This window comes from Crocodylus siamensis, chromosome 13 (assembly GCF_052110815.1).
Source record: "Crocodylus siamensis isolate JL-2025a chromosome 13, ASM5211081v1, whole genome shotgun sequence".
Taxonomy (NCBI): domain Eukaryota; kingdom Metazoa; phylum Chordata; order Crocodylia; family Crocodylidae; genus Crocodylus; species Crocodylus siamensis.
This window is the reverse complement of record NC_143407.1, coordinates 5,756,217-5,774,539: the sequence shown is the minus strand read 5'-3', so window position 1 is coordinate 5,774,539 and position 18,323 is coordinate 5,756,217. Positions and strand designations below refer to the sequence as shown.

At 50.8% G+C, this 18,323-nt stretch overlaps 2 protein-coding genes across 3 annotated transcripts; both read right to left on the bottom strand.

The window, feature by feature from the left end:
• Positions 1 to 579: 579 nt before the first annotated feature.
• KISS1 (KiSS-1 metastasis suppressor) lies at positions 580 to 7,212 on the bottom strand. 2 transcript variants are annotated; one of them, XM_090025765.1, is made up of 3 exons: positions 6,737 to 7,212; positions 3,736 to 3,855; positions 580 to 2,397 (listed from the first exon to the last, which is right to left on the bottom strand). In XM_090025765.1, the coding sequence occupies exons 2-3, from the start codon at positions 3,836 to 3,838 to the stop codon at positions 2,120 to 2,122; spliced, it is 381 nt and encodes a 126-aa protein (XP_089881891.1). In that variant the 5' UTR covers positions 3,839 to 3,855; positions 6,737 to 7,212; the 3' UTR covers positions 580 to 2,119. The 2 variants fall into 2 exon arrangements, with proteins under 2 accessions (XP_089881891.1, XP_089881892.1); XM_090025766.1 differs by lacking the exon at positions 6,737 to 7,212 and adding an exon at positions 4,432 to 4,467.
• A 6,651-nt stretch (positions 7,213 to 13,863) lies between these two features.
• Positions 13,864 to 17,613, bottom strand: GOLT1A (golgi transport 1A). Its single transcript, XM_090025681.1, has 5 exons — positions 17,540 to 17,613; positions 16,180 to 16,271; positions 15,286 to 15,464; positions 14,746 to 14,809; positions 13,864 to 14,252 (listed from the first exon to the last, which is right to left on the bottom strand). Exons 1-5 carry the CDS (start codon positions 17,562 to 17,564, stop codon positions 14,214 to 14,216), a joined length of 399 nt encoding a protein of 132 aa, XP_089881807.1. The 5' UTR covers positions 17,565 to 17,613; the 3' UTR covers positions 13,864 to 14,213.
• Between the last annotated feature and the right edge of the window lie 710 nt (positions 17,614 to 18,323).

The following is an 18,323-nucleotide window of genomic DNA, read 5'->3' as shown; positions in this document are numbered from 1 at the left end:
TTGCATATTCAGACGAGCTCTGTCACTGTGGGGGTGGTTAAGTGCTAAACAGAGACCTGGAGAGGCTGTGGTGTCTCCAACCTTGGAGGTTTGTATGAGCAGATTAGACAAACACTTGGACAAGACGATTTAGAGAGAAATGATCCTGCCTGGAGCAGGGGGTTGGACTAAACGTGACCTCCAGAGGTCCCTTCCAGCCCTGCTTTTCTAAGATGCCAGGATCTAATCTGATCTCACCATGAGGCAGAGCTCTGTAACCTCCACTGCCAGTGTCCCTTTGCCCAGTGTCCTCCCATCTTTCTCTTGGACAGTGATTTTGACTGCCCATATAATACATTCAGCCATCACACCAGTCCAGGACCACTCCAGGGTCTGTCCCAGAATGGGCTGCACTGGGTGGGTGTGTAGTTGGCTTCTGGGCTTCCTTCTGTCCTGGGCCTCACAGCTTTTGCTGCTGATCAACAAGCTGCTTTTTATAAAACAGCTAACGAATTGCTGCCAACAAAGCCCTCAGGGGACAGGATTCAACAACAAACAGGTGAGGAAGATGGAGCTGCCTTTATTAAACAAGGTTGGGGAATCACAGGCATCAGCAATAAAACTGCAAGTGGAAGGGCTGACTTCCCAAAAAGCCTCTCCTCCTTCTGGCCTCCTGGAGGTGGGGAAAGAGCTTTGCACAGTGTACAACCGAGCATCTATATGAAAATTTATTTACATCGTTACTCAGCTTGTCCCTGGGCTTTATGTAGCCAGTACAACCGGAGTGATGAGTAATAAGGATTCAGCACAAGAACAAGCCAAGGGGCACAATATGTTTGATCCAAGACAGCTTTGAACCTTTCAGTGCCAAGGTTTGGTTGTCAGGTTGGGCCTGATTTTCAGAAGGGCAGAGCCACTGACTTCAGTTGAAGCTGGCTGCTCTCAGCACCTCTGGAAATCAGGGCCAAGATGCAGTTTCATAGTTTCTAGGGTCGGAAGGGACCTCAGCAGATCATCAAGTCCGACGCCCTGCCATGGCAAGAAAGAGTACTGGGGTCAAACGACCCCAGCAAGGTGTTCATCTAGCCTCCTCTTAAAAACCCGCAGGGTAGGAGCCTGCACCACTTCTCTTGGAAGTTGGTGCCAGGCCCTAGCCACCCTGACTGTGAAATAGCGCCAGTTGTCCTGGGCTGGGAAGGAATCAGAGGCTCTAGAGTGCAAATGTTTTGGACCTCTAAAGATGGAGATAGAGTTTCTCTATTTATAACTAATGGTACTTCACACAGGATCAGTGTCTGGGTTGGGGGGGAATGGGGCAGAGAGCAAGAGGCCCATGAAGAGGGTATGCAAGGCCTAGAAAATCTCAGGCATGTGCACATGGAGGCCAATGGTTGTTAATGGCACTCGGCTGCTCTCAGGAAGGATTGGACCTTCTGACCATGCAAAATGTAGCACAACCTGGGTCTACCAAGCATGTAAACTGATGGCACAGCACCATCAGGGCCAACTGGTATGGACTGGTGCAGCTCCACTGACTCCAGCAAAACTACTCTGATTCATACCAGCTGGGGACACTGGCTGGTGGTTTCTGATAGCGTTCACATGGGTCAAGCATGGAGTCCATGGGATGGCGAAGGGGGAGTTCTGGAGGCACCGTAGCCTTGTAAGGGGTTCAGGTATCTGAATGGTTTCACCTTGGGCAGGTGCCACACACCCTCTGCGGGTAATGTGTGAAGCCAGGGGATGGCATTTGCAACCAAACCCCTCCAGACCATGCTGAATGTTGACTCCAAGCTAGCTACGTTCTTGGGACCAAATATGCCTAGAGTGGCCTCTGTTTTCTAGGTGTCCCAGGTCATGACACTGTCGGCCTGATTTTCCCTAGGCAAGGCCTGAGCATCTGCAGCCACCCAAAGGCACCGTGGATGCTTAGCACCTTTGGAAATTAGATATCAGCTCCCTCCCAAAGCAGAAGGCCCAAGAACCCCTTAGGGGAGATGTGGCCCTTCCCTGTCTATCCCATGGACTCCCCCTCCCTCACCCTTGGCACAGAAAGCAGAGCCTGCTTAAACTTTCCCCAACTAGTACAGCTCCGTGCAGTTCACCCACAGCCCTCCCCAGCTCTGGCTGCTCCTTGGCTTCACCATATTTTCACATTGGCTTCCTCCACGCCTGCTTGCCTCTTGCCGTATCGCAGGCCAAATGAGTTCCAGTTGTAGGTGGAGAGATCCTTCTCCCGGTCCACCAGCAGCGACCTCTGAGGTGCAGCATTCCCTCTTCTCCGGAACAGAGAGATGCCTTCCCACAGCTGGGCTGGGCTCCCCCGGCGCCGGCATGGGACGGCTGGCATGGATTTCAGCTCTGTCTTCCCAGGGCTGGGCTTTCTCTCCAAGCAATGAGTGGGGTTGGAATGGACACCTACAGCGAAAGGGAGAGAGGGAGCGTTAAGAAGGGAACGGGCCTCACCGTAGATGCAGGGTTTTTGGTTGTAGCCATGTTGGTCTAAGGACATAGGCAAGCAAGCTTCTTTGGGTAGAAGCGATATCTTTTATTAGACCAACTGAGTAGTTGGAAAAAAGTTCTCTGCAAGCTTTTGGGCACAAGCACCCTTCTTCAGGGAGTCTCTGCTCTTCTGAGATGAGCCAATGAGCACTGGGCAGGACCTCTGAGGTAGGGCCATCTCTTTGCTGTGTGGCTGAACAGCCCCTAGCTTAATCCACAATGTGCTACCATAGTACAGCTAACTCAGCAGTTTCCATGTGATTCCAGGAAGATTTAAATCTTATTGGCCAGGTTTTCAGAAGATTGAACCTCCTGCTTATCATCATATTGCTTATGATAGCATCTAAGGGCCAACCAAGTGGCAGGCCTCATTGGGTAAGGAGCTGCACAAACACCAAGGAAAACCATTAAAAAGAGTTTGCAGATGCCTAAATAAGGACCCATTTTTCAACAAGTGCGGAGACCTGTGTTTCTGAAAAGTGGGCTCGAATGGTGATAATCTAGACTCAAGGGCAGTGGTGCCCAACCTCTGCTGGCCCATGGACAACACTGGGCAAGTGTCATATTAGAGGAACATCAGGCTGAGCTCACTTTAGAATTACCCTTGAGGCTGTGGGTAACGTTGGAGGGTCTTGAGGGCAGCACATTGGGACGAGTAGCTTAGGAGCTCATTTTTCATGGGTGCTGACCACCTGTAGGTCCCATCGATTTTAACTAAAATCAGGATGCTCAGTACCTTTGACAACCAGGGGCAAGGGGAGAACATGAAATCAGAGCAGACAAGGTAACCATGTTAACACATTTTCTAATTTTTAACTGCCTGTTTGTTCAGCATCCTCCTCAAGCTGGCCCTAGCTTCTAGTGCTTGTCATAATACAATAATAACAATATACTGCATCGACCTTTAGGCTTCAGAGTGTAAGAAGAGCATCAAGCTTACTGTAGCTCCATTAGCAACAACCTTTCTTCCTCTAAAGCACTGCAAGCTAAGATAATTGAGCCCTATGGATGATTACACTGATAATGTCTGTGATCTTCAGCTAACCCTCTTGTCTAAACATAGAGCAATTTGGGGGCATGTTATCCCAGAAGTGTGAAGCAGCTTCTCCATCCTCTTTTTTGGATGGATGGATAGACAGACAGATACCCTTCTCAGTTTGTTAAATAACTCACATAAGCCCTTGGGGATATGTAACCCCTTCAGCTCCATGGGGGCACCTTTAAATGCAAGAAGTCCAGGGGCTGCAATGCTACCTGCATCCTGGGGGCTCCAGCTGGAGACGTATCTTCCCATTGGTTCCTCAAAGAGGACGGTGAAGAAGAACAGAAGCAGCAGTGTGGAGCTGAAAGGATGCATCCTGGGAGGGTGCAGACCTGAAATACCAGACAGGGATGAAAAGAGCACAGAGAAAGGGATTATGCCAACCCAATGGGTGCTTCTCCCAGCCCCAGCATTGCTGTTCTTGACTTATTACACAAGGTTTTTAAAAAGGGCAATGCCTGGCCCGATCCTCCTCTTGGTGAAGGAAGGGCACTTGGGCATGGTGTAAACAGGGATGATGAGCGTCTAACTCGCACATCTGCCAGCTGCCTCTTGCACCCATTTCACACAGAATGGTGAGTAAAATAAAGCATTGGGTCCAAGTGACAACATGCTCAAACACTGGGGTTAGTAAAAAAAGGAAAGAGAGAGAGATGCACAGAGAGGGAGAGACACAGAAGGAGAGAGAGAGAGATTGCAACAGGAATCTCATTAGATCAACACTTGTCTGAAAAGGTTTAACCAGGGATGATCCTGCCTTGAGCAGGGGGCTGGATAGCCCTTCCAGCCCTACTTTCCTATGATCCTAAGAACCAGCAGTGCAAGTAGCCATGCATGCCCTTAATTATTCTTGCCATCACTGGAAGCTGTGGATCTTTATCACCATGTAGGGTCAGGTCCCAACACACCTTATCATTTGGAGCTGCACGAGTGCAGGACTTCGCTCTTCAGCTAACACACCTGGGAAGAGAAGGTTCCCTGCGCAGCCTTGTTTCAGGTGCATACGCACTGAACAGCGAGTGTCCTGAGTGCCGCTGGACTCCAGACATAGCTTCCTGCTGGCATTAACAAGGAGACTGACCTGCATCCCATGAAAAGTGGGCCTAGCTCATTGCGTTGGAGAGACTCTTCCGCACAAAACAAAGCTAAGCAGAGACAAAAAGGATGCTGCGACCCCTCATTCCCCGGCTATTCTGTTCCACTGCTAATAGCGGATAAAGAACAGATCGACTAGGCGCAGCCGACAGTATGCTGAGCCTGTGAGCGAGGGACGGCAGGGTAGGGGAATGCCGGGGTCAGCAATATGCCTGGCCAAACCTGAGAGAAATGGGAATCAAACCCACCCTGCATCTCCCAGACTTGTAGGGGTGTGATCAGTAGTTCAACAGATTAATGCCAAAGAAAGCTATAAAGAGCTTCCTTCTTTTGTGAGATTCAGGGAAGGAAGGAGGAGGGAAAGGCGACAGTTGTGGTGTTTCTGTTGCCTCTGTCCCCCTCTCAAAGGGTGCTCACCAGCCCCTGCTACATTAGCCTCCTGGTAACTTGTGTGCCCAGATCCTCAGGTGATACCTAGTTCTCTGAGCCTGGGCATTTGCTGCACTGGTGAGCCCAGTGTGGTTTTTCTTCCACGACAAGGGCTCTTTGCTGATACTGCTGTACAAATAATAAGTAACACCAATAAGAGCAATCACACCCCAAGTTTTCAGTCCAGCACTCGCTGCAGGCACAAACGACACCCAGCTCAGCTGTACAAAAGAGCCTCCTTCACCCGCAGAACCTCGCCAGGCTCCAGGAATGAAGTTAATATTCTTTTCAAGTCACTCCGAGTCCTCAGGTCCAGTGTCATCAGGCTAATACTGTAATTTCCCCTCACACATTTTATCTCTAACCTGCTGCAGGTCACAGCAACAGATTACTATTATTATATATTTATAAAGAGCTGCTTATCTGGAAATAGCAGGGCTCTGCACCCTTTTAATTTATTACCCTTCCGCTCTCAAGAAGTCAAATGATCTATTCAAGCTTCAATTCCAAGAAAATGGCCCTCCTTTCCTGAGAAGAGTGATGCTTTTGCTCCCAGTGAACATGCTTACTTTTAATGTTGGTCTGATCTGAGCAAGTTCATTTATTACCGGGGGGGAAAAAGAGCCTGGAGATATAAAGTAGTTAGGACAATCTCTTCCCGTGCAAGAACACTCTCAACTTAACTTACATGCTTTTATTCCTCTTTGGGTCTTTTTGTTCCTGGAGAGTTATAATGAAATTCATTAGCAGGATAAATGGACCTGAACAGAGCTCTGCAGGTTTCTGGCTAGGCTGGTTTTGGTACCCAAGATAGCTCATTGAGAACAACATATTTATATTGTTATCACACATACACACACACCTCTGTGAATTGGATGTTGGAGACATTTACTGGACTAACAGACCCTGAAACATGCAGTCCTCTCCTGGCCTGTTTAAGTACTGGAGGTGCAATTGGTGATGCTATAAGGAAAGACCTAGCTGCGAGTGAAATCCTGGCCCCGCTGAAATTAATGGGTTTTTTCTCTTTACTTAAACTCATCTAGGATTTTACTCAAACCATTTCATTTTAGACCTGGATTGCGTCAAAGCTGCCCGTGCAGTTGCAGTGCCTCGATCCTGGTGGAGAGCATTACACTGAGATAAACCGGAGCGGCACGGGACTGGGACCCAGGAGACCCAGGCTGTTTACATCTCTACACTAATCCTAGGATTCAGATTCAGTGGCCTTTTCATCTCTGCTAATGGCAGCAACACAAGGAGCCTGGGGGACATGTGCTCCCTTCTGCCCCGGCAGCGTTAAGCCCGGTTCTGAATTGCCTTGCTCTGAGCAGGGTTAGATGCCGTAGCCACTTAGCTACCACAGGTACAAAAGAAGAGGTGTCAGAATAAGTGGGTAGACAAGGATCAAGGCAAGCTCCTGTCTTTTCCTGTGCCTAAGTTTTCCCATCTTTTGAATGGCTTGGGAAAACCTCCGAGAGGAAACAACGCCCGCTGCAAGAGGCACGATTCCTCCCCACCTGCCACTTCAGCGGTTATGGTTTTTTGACCACGTGGTCTAGTCCCTGGAACGCAGTGAAGCATCCCCCGCAATGTAGGGCACGTTGGGGTTTCAATGCCTCTGTGAAAAGCTAACTAAAGTTTCCAGCAGGAAGAATGGAAAAGAAATAACTGAGGCTGCCCACTTACCTCAGCTTCTCTTGGACGTTGGTGCAAAGAAAAGGCAAGCAGTCACTCTCTCCAGTCGTCCCACTAGGCAAGCAGCTGCCCGGCTGTTCAGATCTCTCTCCACTACTGTACCAACTTCTCTGTTTTATTGTATCAGCCGGCTGTGATGTCAGCCTCTGCCTTCCCCGTCGACCCTCCGCTGCCAATTTCATTTCAAAAGATTCCCCATTCTCCTCCTCTCTGGCTCGCTTCTTGCCGCAATGTGCAATTAAACAATAAAGCACTTTAAACAGGGGAAGACAATAGATCCATCTCCAGGCTTGGTCTTCAACTGGGGTCTTGCCATTTAATGGGGTTACACTGATTCAGCCCCAGCTGGGGATCTCTTTGTTTCTAGTTTCTTCTCCATTTCTTTTCTCTTCCCTCTCGCAGGGCTTGGCCACATGTCGAGCTGCAATAATTCGTCATAAGCTGCAATTTTCAACCACTGCTGCTCAACTCTTGTAGAAGGCTGTGTAGATGCTCTTATTGTTGTTCAACTGAAGTCAAGCATCCTAAAGCTAAAGTGCGATAAGCCAAAAGGAGAGTGTCCACACAGAGCTTTGCACCAGTTCACAGGAACATAGAACTAGAAACGGCCTCTTGGGCTATTGAGTCCAGACCCCACATTTGCTTGTCTGGGTTAATGAAACAATGACCAATTTTATTTATAGATTGAAGCTTCCTTCTCCCACCTCTTGTTTATCCTGTTGTTTTCTCTCTCATTAGGATCTCTATGTAGACTTTTACCAGCTTAGCCTGGGGTATGAATTTCAGCTAAACTTCTGCAATCCCCTGGATGATCCCCTAACCTTAGGATCCCCTAAGCTTGTATGAAGCTCAGTCTACACTAAAACCTTTACTAGCATAGTTGTGCTAATTAAGAGTGCAACAGGTAGAAGATGATTCTCAGCTAGGAAGGGAGGTGGGGTTGCTTGTATAGTCCTACAGATACCAGTACAGCTTTGCTTGTAAAGCTATTTCAGAAAATGCTTTTAACTGTGGACAAACACTAAGAATGGCTTATTCTAGTTCAGCTTAAACTCAATTGGAAACAGAGGGCGTGTCTACACAAGACGTTTACTGAGCTGTAGCCTAATAACACTGCGCAGTAGCATGCTGGTCAACAACCATGCTAATAAGCTACTGTGCAGTGTTATTAGGCTACTGTGCCGTAACCGTCACAAAAAACCACATGCTGGCGCTACCGTGCAGTAAAGGTTAGTTACTGTGCATTCAGTTATTACTCCATTAAAGAAGTATTAAACTAAATGTGCAGTAACAACAGAGCATCAGTGAATGGGCCAGCGGGGGAGATTATGCTTAGGGGCAATCAACACGGGTTCATTAGCGGCAGGTCCCATCAGACCAACCTGGTGGCCTTCTACGATCAGATCACCAAATCCTTAGATGCAGGGGGAGCAGTGGACATCGTCTTCCTGGACTTCCGGAAGGCCTTTGACACTGTCTTTCACCCCATTCTCATCAAAAAACTGGGGGACTGTGGTGTCGACACCCACACAGTCAGATGTGTCACCAACCGGCTGGAGGGCCACACCCAGAGAGTGGTGGTGGATGGGTCATTTTTGACCTGGAGGGACGTGGGCAGTGGGGTCCCCCAGGGCTCGGTCCTCGGGCCCGCACTGTTCAACATCTTCATCAGCGACTTGGACGAGGGGGTAAAAAGCACCCTGCTCAAATTCTCAGATGACACTAAGATGTGGGGGGACGTGGGCACACTAGAAGGAAGGAATAGGCTACAATCGGACCTAGACAGTTACAGGGGTGGGCAGACAAGAATAGGATGGGATTCAACACCGACAAGTGCAAGGTGCTGCACTTGGGGGGGAAGAAACAGCACCGTACCTACAGGCTGGGGAACTCCCTTCTCGGCAGTGCAGAGGCAGAAAAGGATCTTGGAGTCATCATTGATGCCAAGATGAACACGGGCCGGCAGCGTGGGGACACGGTCAGGAAGGCCAACCACACCTTGTCGTGCATCCACAGATGCATCTCGAGCAGGTCCAGGGAGGTGATCCTCCCCCTCCTATATGGCACTGGTCAGGCCGCAGCTGGAGTACTGCGTCCGGCTCTGGGCGCCGCACCTCAAGAGGGATGTGGACAGCATGGAGAGGGGCCAGAGGAGGCCACTCGCATAATTGGGGGCAGCAGGGCAGGCCCTACGAGGAGAGGCAACGGGACCTGAACCTGTTCAGCCTCCAAAAGAGAAGGCTGAGCGGGGATCTAGTGGCCTGTTACAAACTAGTCGGGGGGACCAGTAGGCATTGGGGGAGTCCCTGTTCCCCCGAGCACCGCCAGGAGTGACCAGGAATAGCGGTCACAAGCTGGCAGAGGGGAGATCCAGACTAGACATCAGGAGGCACGACTTCACGGTCAGGGCGGCTAGGGTCTGGGGCCAGCTTCCAAGAGAAGTGGTGCAGGCTCCTGGCCTGGGGGTGTTTAAGAGGAGGCTGGATGAACACCTTGCTGGGGTCGTTTGACCCCAGTACTCTCTCCTGCCACGGCAGGGGCTCGGACTCGATGATCTGCTCAGGTCCCTTCTGACCCAACCAACTATGAAACTATGCGTAGATGTATCCAGAGAGTGAAGCAGAACTGGAATAATTCATTTTTACATTGAAACAAAACTGCTGGCACTTGCTGCTCTGCTTCAGCCTGTTTAATGCAGCCCAGCCAGGTTTGCGTACAGCTATTCTTTTGTTGGATGAAACCCAGCTTATAGGCACATAGCTTGCACCTGAATGTGCAGGCACTGGATACAGTCAGCTTTAAACCAACAATAGAAGTCTCTATATACCATGATTGAATGGGATTGATTTTTTATACCAATGTAAATCCAACCAGCTGTGTGCAGACCGGCCCTGTCCCTCTTTCCCTAAGTGCTTCTCTTTCTTCCCTCTCCTTCTTTCCTCCCTCTCTCTGTCTCACATAAGTATTTTCCTAAAACACTTTGGTTTGTGGCTCACTCTCCTTCCTGTACAACCTAAGGGCCTGCATTCATTACCTTTGTGTTGGACAGCCATGCAGAAATTAAAATCACAGGGCTCCCTGTTAATAGCATCTGTTAACCCCACGTCCCAGGGGACTGTTTTCCTCTTGTCAAGGAAAGCTTGTGTTTCTGTGGGATTTAACCAAGCCAGGTCAGGGATTTAAAGCTGTGTTCCAGCTAACGCATTCTAGCTAGCCCCTTCAAAAAGACCAGCTCAGGGTGGCTTTACACACATGCTCTAAGCTTGGGCTCTGCCATACAAGCACATTGGAGAGACCCATCTGTCTCGTCGACACTGGAATCTTACGACACCAGAGCTCTTCAAACACACGGCGAGGCGAGATGCCAGAGTGTAGCCTTTAGTGCTCTCCCTTGCCTGTGCGACATACCTGTTCATCCTGCTGGAAGGTCTTCAACCTCTCTGCAGAGCTGATTGGAGCTGTTAAGTCCTGTAATGACTCAGATGCAGAAACAAATGACTTTTCCCATTACACAGAAAAGCCTCTTAATACACAATGGCCATATTTTTTAGCTGATGCGTGACACAGTGTTTCCTCCCAAGGAAGTCCAGCATCTCACTGCAGTGTCTCCAGCAGGTTGGCAACCCCAATGGGAGTGCAAGAGCAAGAGTGTGGACAGCTGTGAGACGGGTGCATGGGCTAAGGTGGTCCATGGTACCCTTCAGACAAATACATGTGATCTTAAACCCTGAGGGACAGTGAGAGAGGGTGAAACCCAGCCCTGTGCCTACAGCCAGGGATGTCATCATACAAGGCAGAAGTGATGCCTGGACTTGTTAAAACATTGAGCAGACGAGCAGGACCAGAGCCAAGTTCCCCCCTTATAGAGGCAGAAGCAGGCTCAGGGGCAGCCTTGCTGTTCAGCGATATTCTCCCACAAACCGATTGCATTTGCCATGACCTGCTGCCCCTCGTCCCTGGCTATTCTCCAGGAGGCTGCAAGCACAGTGAACTGAGTCAGGGTCTTGGCATGCTCGCAGCATCTCTCCTCTGTCTCCTTCTTTCTCAGGGGGGGCACTGAAAGAAGGTCAGCATTTTAAAGGCATCTGGAGGAACAGGGATCTTAACTGAGGCACAGGCGAAGCAGCTCTGCTGCCCTTTACATGACCCATAGCTCCCATTGTGCTATGTTCAAGGCTGTGGCATCCAGCCCCCTCACAAGCTCCATGGAGAGCGGATTTCAAAGCTTCATTAAGCTAATGCTAAATTAAAATCTTTCCATGAGATGGAAGGGTTATGAGAGGATCACCGTCCCATGCACAGTAACCACAGCGGTGCATAGTTGTAGGGTGGTACGGCAGTCATAGGCATTGTCTATGCTATAAAGGGGGTGTGGGGGGGTCTCTTTTAGTCTACATCCCCCACTCATTTCTGGCAGGTGGTGTTGGCTGGCTCTCTTCATGCTGGTGATGGCCAGTAATAAGGTCAATACAAGTGTCCCATGCCCATCTGATGGCGTCTGACACCATGAAGCACCTCATCAACTCAGAGTAGCCCTGGGGCATTTTTCAGGCAGTCAGGATGGGCCTCCATGTGCTGAGCGCCTCCACCTTTAGTGCCCACATTGTCACATCTTGCCCCTTCTCCCTCAAGGTATCAGCCCACGGGCTGTACTAAAACAGATATGGATCTATGGAGACGTGCTGTCTGTTATTTGTTAGGGGCACTCGAGACAGACTCCGGTGCAGCTCTCGCCCCAGTCCGTGGGAGCTGGGCTTGGAAGTGAAACCAACAGAAGACAGCAAACGCTGCTCACAGCTCCTCACCTTGGGCAAACGGAGGCTGCAGGCTGAAGACGATGCCTACGACGGCTTTACCACCCTACAACTATGTACCCCCCTGGCTGCTGCAGGGCTGTGGAGCACGAAGGGCTCCACAGGGACCATCCTTCTCCCCCAGTACAGCTGGCAAGGGGACCTGCTCTGGCTTGGTGCAAGGGTTATTCACAGCCCGCTCCTTGGTGCCAGGATCATCACAGTTACAGGAACTGATGCAACACACTCACCTCGCAGGTGGGGAAGGTGCCAGCAGGATGGCTGAGAGAGCAAGAGCAGCAAGAGCTCACCCTCTTGGACAGAGCTGGAGCAGCGAGGGGCTTTCCTGCCAGGCTGCGCCCTGCTTCGAGGGACCCCAGCATCCTTCTTTGGAGCTGGTGTCACAGCAGCATGAGAGGAGGGCAGGCTCCAGCGGCCACACGGCAGAAGTCGTTCCTCACCACTGGTTTTGGAAGGTGGCTCCACGTCTGGCAGGACCTCGACGCCTTCACAGACATCTGTGGGGCGGAGGCAGCACTGCAAAGAGCACTGGCTTGCGCCTTAACTGCCCCCATGGCTTAGCGCTCTTCACATGCATGATGCATGACTGAAATATTCATCCCTGGGCCACTCGCAGAGGACATTTTTCCTCACGTTTTATTCCAGGTAAGTAAAATTGCCCCCCCCCCCCGCCCCTCAAACACAACCCCCAGCCTACAACGCTTGGCAAGAATTACCAGCCTCTTCCTGTACAGCCTTCTTTACTCCTGACCTGCCTCCCTCTCTCTCTCTCTCAGCAGCTCTTTATTAATTAATAGCCCTAAATATTGTTTGGTTTTCATGGTCAGTGAACATGAAAAGGTGGGGAACTCGGCCCCCCCTGGATCAGGTCATGAAATGTTAATGTGGCTTAATGGGAGTTTTTGTAACCTGTGCACCCTCTCTCAGAGCTTGCCAGGCAGCTGCACTACCTCCACCAGAGTCAGCACCTCCAGGAAAGCAGCCCAGGTGGAGGGGACACCAGGGTGGCTTTGCAACGCCATTGTCTCCCCAAGACCCCACTTCTCCAGGGAGTAGAGCAGGGCCTCGAGCAGGGTGTGAGCACCCTCTCTCCCTCTGAATAAGGCCTTTTCCTCCATCTACCCGCATAGTCCTTTGTAACCCAGAACTCCTGCAGCATGGAGCCCTCCAGCCTTGGCCCCAGACACAGGACTCTTTCCTACTCCCAGGTCTGATCCTGCACCATCGAAGTCAACCGTGGAGTTTTGCCACTGACCCCACTGGGAGCAGACGCCAGTTCAGGAAAGCGTCTTGTGGGCACAAGCTTGTAGGTGTCTCCGCCAGAGCAGCAGGTCTCTGTTTCACATGAAAGGCACAGCAAGCAGAGAGGCAAATAGTTTCAGGTGCTGTGGTTTGAGCACCTGCTGCATAGTGGTTTTTCAAATGGTGAAAAGCCAGGATTAAAACAATAGTAACAAAGACATTTCCCTCATGCCAAATCCTTTAGCAAATCAGAGAGAGGCTGACATACTTAATGGCTCTGCAGGGCTCCCTTCCCCCTGTCGTTCAGGGCTTGCCTGGATGGGGAGAGGCGCATGCAGCAGGCTAGGTGCGAATGTACAGTGCAAGAGTCATTTGGCACTAAGTCACCATTTGGACACGTGTAGGATACGTCTATGGGTGTGCCACTGAGGGATGCACCTTCTGTCTCCCCAAACCAGGTTAGACAAGTGAGACAGGGTGGGCAGGTCTGTGCAATGTAACACACTTCATGTATTCATTTATTTGTCCAAAAGCACTCAGGGTGGACTAAGAGGGCCCACACCGGGAGTTTGGGTAGAGTACCTAGTACTAGATACCTCAGGCTTACTGTGCAATAGCTTCCCTGTTAGCAGCAACCCTCTGCAACTCCGCATTTAACTGAGGGGGTATCAGACCTGACTGGTTGCAGTTCTCTAGGCACTTGGCACCCATTTAAATCTGCCCCCCTCTTTCCAAGGCCTCTGGTTCGTGCTGAGCTCTGTCAGAACCTTGCAAAGGCTGGAAAGCCTGTCTGCTAGTCCACATCACCACTTCTCCAGGAAAAATAAAACCACTCAGTTCAAATCTCCAATAGCTTTGCAAGATGCCATTTCAGCTAGAAAGATTCAGGAGAGCTGCCCAGACATGAAGCCAGGAACCCATTCCTAACTCTCTTTGATTTGAGCTAAAGGAGTAACTCCTCTGACTGATAGCTATAGGAGTCCCCTGTGCTCTGTGGACTTGCTGTTGGAAGACGAACAACATGCACTGGGCAGTGAGTGCTCATGAGACAGGGCAGCATCTCAGATGTGCTTTTAATCCACAGAGAATTTTATTCTCATAAGAACATGGGCAAAAAGTAGAATCAAACTCGTACAAGTCCCTAATTTGAGAACCTCATTCCTGTCAACACAGACCTGGGTAGGTACAAACCTTGCCTAGATCTGTGTGATGGAGACTTTCCATAGTAAGCCACTGTTTTCTGGAAGATCTGTGGTCTCCACGCTGCTCCAGTCACAACAGGAGGGCATGTACAGTCCAAGGAGGTCTCAGCCTGCAGAGCCTGATGTTAAAAGCGTGTGCAAAGAAAGCACCTTGCCCAAGGATCTGGATGTCTAGAAATTATTTCCCTAGGTGTAGGTCCTTCTTCTAGCTCACACCAAGGAGCTGCTGTCTCCTAGTTTCTGGAACAGCTACAACAGCAACAGTAACTTATTAGCAGTAATATGGAACGATGTTCAAAGAGCTGCAGACAATGATAATTTACCCTGGATATGCAATTAGTACTGTAACCACAGGGACCCAAATCCAAGTCTTAATGCTACTTGCTGCTGAAAACAAGTCTTCTCTGCATGGCTCTGCTTTCACTGCTTACATCTTCTGATGCAGATGATGCTGTCCAGACCTTTACTGAGCAGATGTAGATGGCTAAATATAAATTAATAGGGCTCCTTCCTATGTTGACCTCCAACACAAAAGGCGCCAACAGTGCCATCCCACAGTAGGTGTTTCCCACATGCTGGCTGGCAGGTGGCAGAGAAATACTGTTCTACCAAGAGGAAGGAAGGCCTTCGGCAGTTGGAGCACTATGAACTCACACCAGTGTAACTGGTGCTGCCCTCACCACTTTGCAAAACCCAAACCCATAGACCACTCAGTGCAAACTCCCCCCGCAGCCCTGCTCACCTTGCTCAGCAGTGGAATATTTCCCAAAGCTCCCAGGAATCCAAAAGCGACTGGGAGAAAAGACCTGGAGCAAAACAAAGATCTTTGTTAATCCCTGAGCTGAGATCTGTCCCCTTGGAGGACGGAAGGGCTGTATGTGGGTGCAGGGAGGGGGTCTCTCCCTGGTTTGCAGCTATGTCAAGTAAATTTAGGTTTAGAAGGGTCCACCAGCTGGAAAGTATGCCCCAACTGTCCATCAGTCTGAATACGCTGGTGCCTGCCACAAAAGCATCCAAGAATTAGGGCCAAGTGGATTGGAAACTGAGTCTCTGCTTGAAGTCAGTGAGCTTACTTCTGATTTACTTTCCCGTATATAGGTGCAGAGCTTCATGCCTGCATGATGCTTTGGGAAGCTTTGGATGAAGATGCCGGCTGAGGAGCTTCCAAGGGGAATGGGGTCTCATTTTACAGCCCGCACAGCCCAGATCCACGGAGTGCTCTTTCTCATGCAAGACCAGCTAACGTTAAATTGAAATGAAATGCACTGAGAGAATTACTTGCCTGAAGAGGCTGATGAAGCCATAGGCCTCCAGCACCATGCCAAGAAGAGGCCATCTCAGGAGGACAATGATGATGCCCCCCAGGAAGAAGCTGGTGCCCTTCAGCTTTTCCCTCTGGAAGAAGAAGCTGAAAGTCCTTCTGAACCCAATGATAAAAACTAAGCCAGAAAGCAAGAGGATCTGTGCAGGAGGAAATGGGGGTGAAGGGGGTGGGTTAAAAGAGATCAGCTCTGCGCGCTCCCTTCATCCCCCCTTCCCATGGGCGAGTTGCTGGTGCTTCCACGCCCCATCAGCCACGCTGGACAACCCCTCCAAACACAGTGGCATTCTCCTTGTCTGCTGCTGGCTCCCTTACAACCAACACCATGGGTCGGACACGTACGCCACCAGAGGCTTTGTTCTGCAGCAGCGATCCCAGAAGGGCACCCTAACTCAGCGGGGAAACAGGCTTATATTTCTTGTCTGAGCCCATGGAATGGATATGCAGAAGGTACAGAAGGATGGAGTAAAATCCCCTTGGTTATAATAAATGCTGGAATACCAAGGGTTTCAAGCCTGGCCCGGAGGCATCAACACTTCTGGGGGAACACAGCTCATTTGCTATGTGGCTTGAACCACGGCTTCTCTTTTGAGCTTGTCTGCTAAGGAACCAACTGGCACCTGCTGTGGGGGTGAGGGCAGAGGGGAGGACACCTCTCAGCACTTGGCCTGACCCCTGTGAATTCATCTGCACTGACCCGAGCAGGGTTTGCACTGACCAGCTAGCCCCATCTGACTAGGGGGTTGGCAATGCTCCCTCAACGTAAGCAGCAACTGGGATAAAAGTTCCCTGGGCTGTAATTTTCCATCCTGCCCATTGAGCAGCAGCAAAGAAGTGAGGGTTCAAGCTACTCACATTTCCAAAGGCCATAAGCACTGAGTCAAAGTACAGGAGCACCCCAAAAAGGATGAAAAATAGGCCAAAGCCCATGATTCCCACACCGATCCCTGCAAGAGGCAGAGGGGCTGATGTTAGGGGCATGGCAGACCACAAAGAGAGCCCGCTTGCTGTGTAGAAAGCCCTACCCAGTACTACCCCAGGTCACCACACCTGGCCTGAGGTTCCTCACCGCATCCCTGCCTCCTCGCTGCATGGCTTGGTCACCCTTTCTCACTATCCATGCTATCCTAGGTGGCTGCCCTCCACCCTGCTGGCACCACACCTTGCAAATCCCTTGGTCACTTGATATCCGAGGGAGGAAAAAGAGCTGGTCTGAAGTTCAACTGGTTGAAAAACCAGCGGAGTGATTTAATAGGGCCTTTCTGAATAGTCTCCATCTCATTTGTATCCTAATCCTCACCCACCTCATAGTGGTGGACTGTTTTGAAAGGGGTTTGGATCACAACCTCAGCGCTATTCACTGTATCTTTCAGCCAAACTGCAGCAGAGGACGGGATGTCTCATGGGTTCAGAGGAATGAGAAGCCCACCAGCACACCTGGAGAGGCCTGAGCAGGGCAGGGAAGGCTGGCTGCTCACAGTGGCCTTTCACTCATCATTGCTCTCTGCCGCGAGTTTGGTGCTCAGGCGGGGTGATAGGAGGCTGGCACTCAGCAGGCACCCCAGGCTCCCAGCTTAGCCAAGCATCTCAGGCCCGGCTTGCAAACCTTCTGCCCTTATGATCTGCCTGGGCTGCACAGATCTACCGGTGTCCTATAATCCTGTCTCGCAGCCTCCCTGCTGTCTTAGCCCTGGACTCGGTGCACGCACAGCCCCAGCTTTCCCCAAGCATCTCAGTCCTGACCTGCAGCCCCTATGCAGCAGCAGCCCCGGGCTGCCCTACTGCCCTCCCCACCCCACACAGCTCTAATGCCCCTCCACCCTCCCCACAGACCCTCCCATAGTCCAATCCAGGGCTCGCCCTCTGGAGCCAAGTCATACGAATGCCTCGACCCAGCTGCTGCCAGTGGTGCTGAGTTATTGCTGTGGGAAGCAGTGAAATCAGTGCTTGACTCTGTGTTAAGTGCCCTTCAGGGAGCCCACAGAGTGCCAGCCCCACGCCTTTCAGGCCGAGGCAAGACACGAGTTCCCTACTCTTGATGCTTCCAGTGAAAGCAGCCAGCACAGCTGCCCCCGGTCCAGCCCTGCACTGGAAGTCATGGCTTCACATGCCTCATGGAGCAGATCAGGCCCCTGCTTCTGATGGAAGCTGCTCCCCCAGCTGCACAGGGCATCATTAACAAGTAACCCCGGCAGAGGCTGCATCCTTTACTTACTCTGGCAATCCGTGAGAGACACCATCTTCCCTGTCCTGGCCTGGGGCGGGGGTGCAAGTTGTGACCCTTGGAAAGGCCTTTCACCTCCACGTCATCCTGCAAATCATTAACCTCGCAGCAGGGGCAGTAAGGTTGGTACGGCAGCCACCGGTGTGCTCAGCACCTCCAGGTGAATCCAGCACAGGCTGGAAGGCACTTACACTGGGACTCGCAAACACAGCCTGAACCACAAGGTCCTGCTGACCGTGTCACGGGCACAGTGTTGTTCCAAGGGCTCAGGGCTCCCTATTTTCAACCCTACTCTCTCCTATAAAAGGGCTCAATTGTAGTTTCACTCACAGCACTGAGAAACAGGAGGAATCTGGTGAAGTGGGACCACCTGATTCTCCCCTACTTTGTCTCCTTATTTATGATCTATGTGGAGGTGGTGGCTAGGAGCCCAGTCATGTATTTGGTGCTAGGTATAGTACCAGAAAAAATGGCCTAGCTTCACCAACTTGCTCAAGGTCCATTTTACAAGCAACAGACAAGGAGAGATCCCACCCCAGCCAACAAGCAGTGAGTAACTTTTCTTTTACAGCCAACCTGACCCACTGCAAAGCCCCAAACCTGTTACCTATGGGTCAGATGGGAACAATACTTACCTCACCCATCGTCATGCCTGATTAAACCATCCCTTGTGGTAGATGCGGCCAAGTGCTCTTTTCTTCTATGACTTGCTCAGACATTGCAGAGACAAACCCTTTGTGCAAGCGGCAAGCAGAGGAGCTTCATTGTGCTGGGC

Excerpts from the sequence above, each read along its gene's own strand:
- KISS1 (XM_090025765.1), bottom strand. The coding sequence starts at position 3,838 with ATGCATCCTTTCAGCTCCACACTGCTGCTTCTGTTCTTCTTCACCGTC. Across the intron at positions 2,398-3,735 it reads CTGGAGCCCCCAGGATGCAG|GTGTCCATTCCAACCCCACT; the intron begins GTAGCATTGCAG and ends CTTTCGCTGTAG.
- GOLT1A (XM_090025681.1), bottom strand. The coding sequence starts at position 17,564 with ATGGTGTCTCTCACGGATTGCCAGA. Across the intron at positions 16,272-17,539 it reads GTCTCTCACGGATTGCCAGA|GGATCGGTGTGGGAATCATG; the intron begins GTAAGTAAAGGA and ends TGCCTCTTGCAG. Across the intron at positions 14,810-15,285 it reads GGCTTCATCAGCCTCTTCAG|GTCTTTTCTCCCAGTCGCTT; the intron begins GCAAGTAATTCT and ends GTTTTGCTCCAG.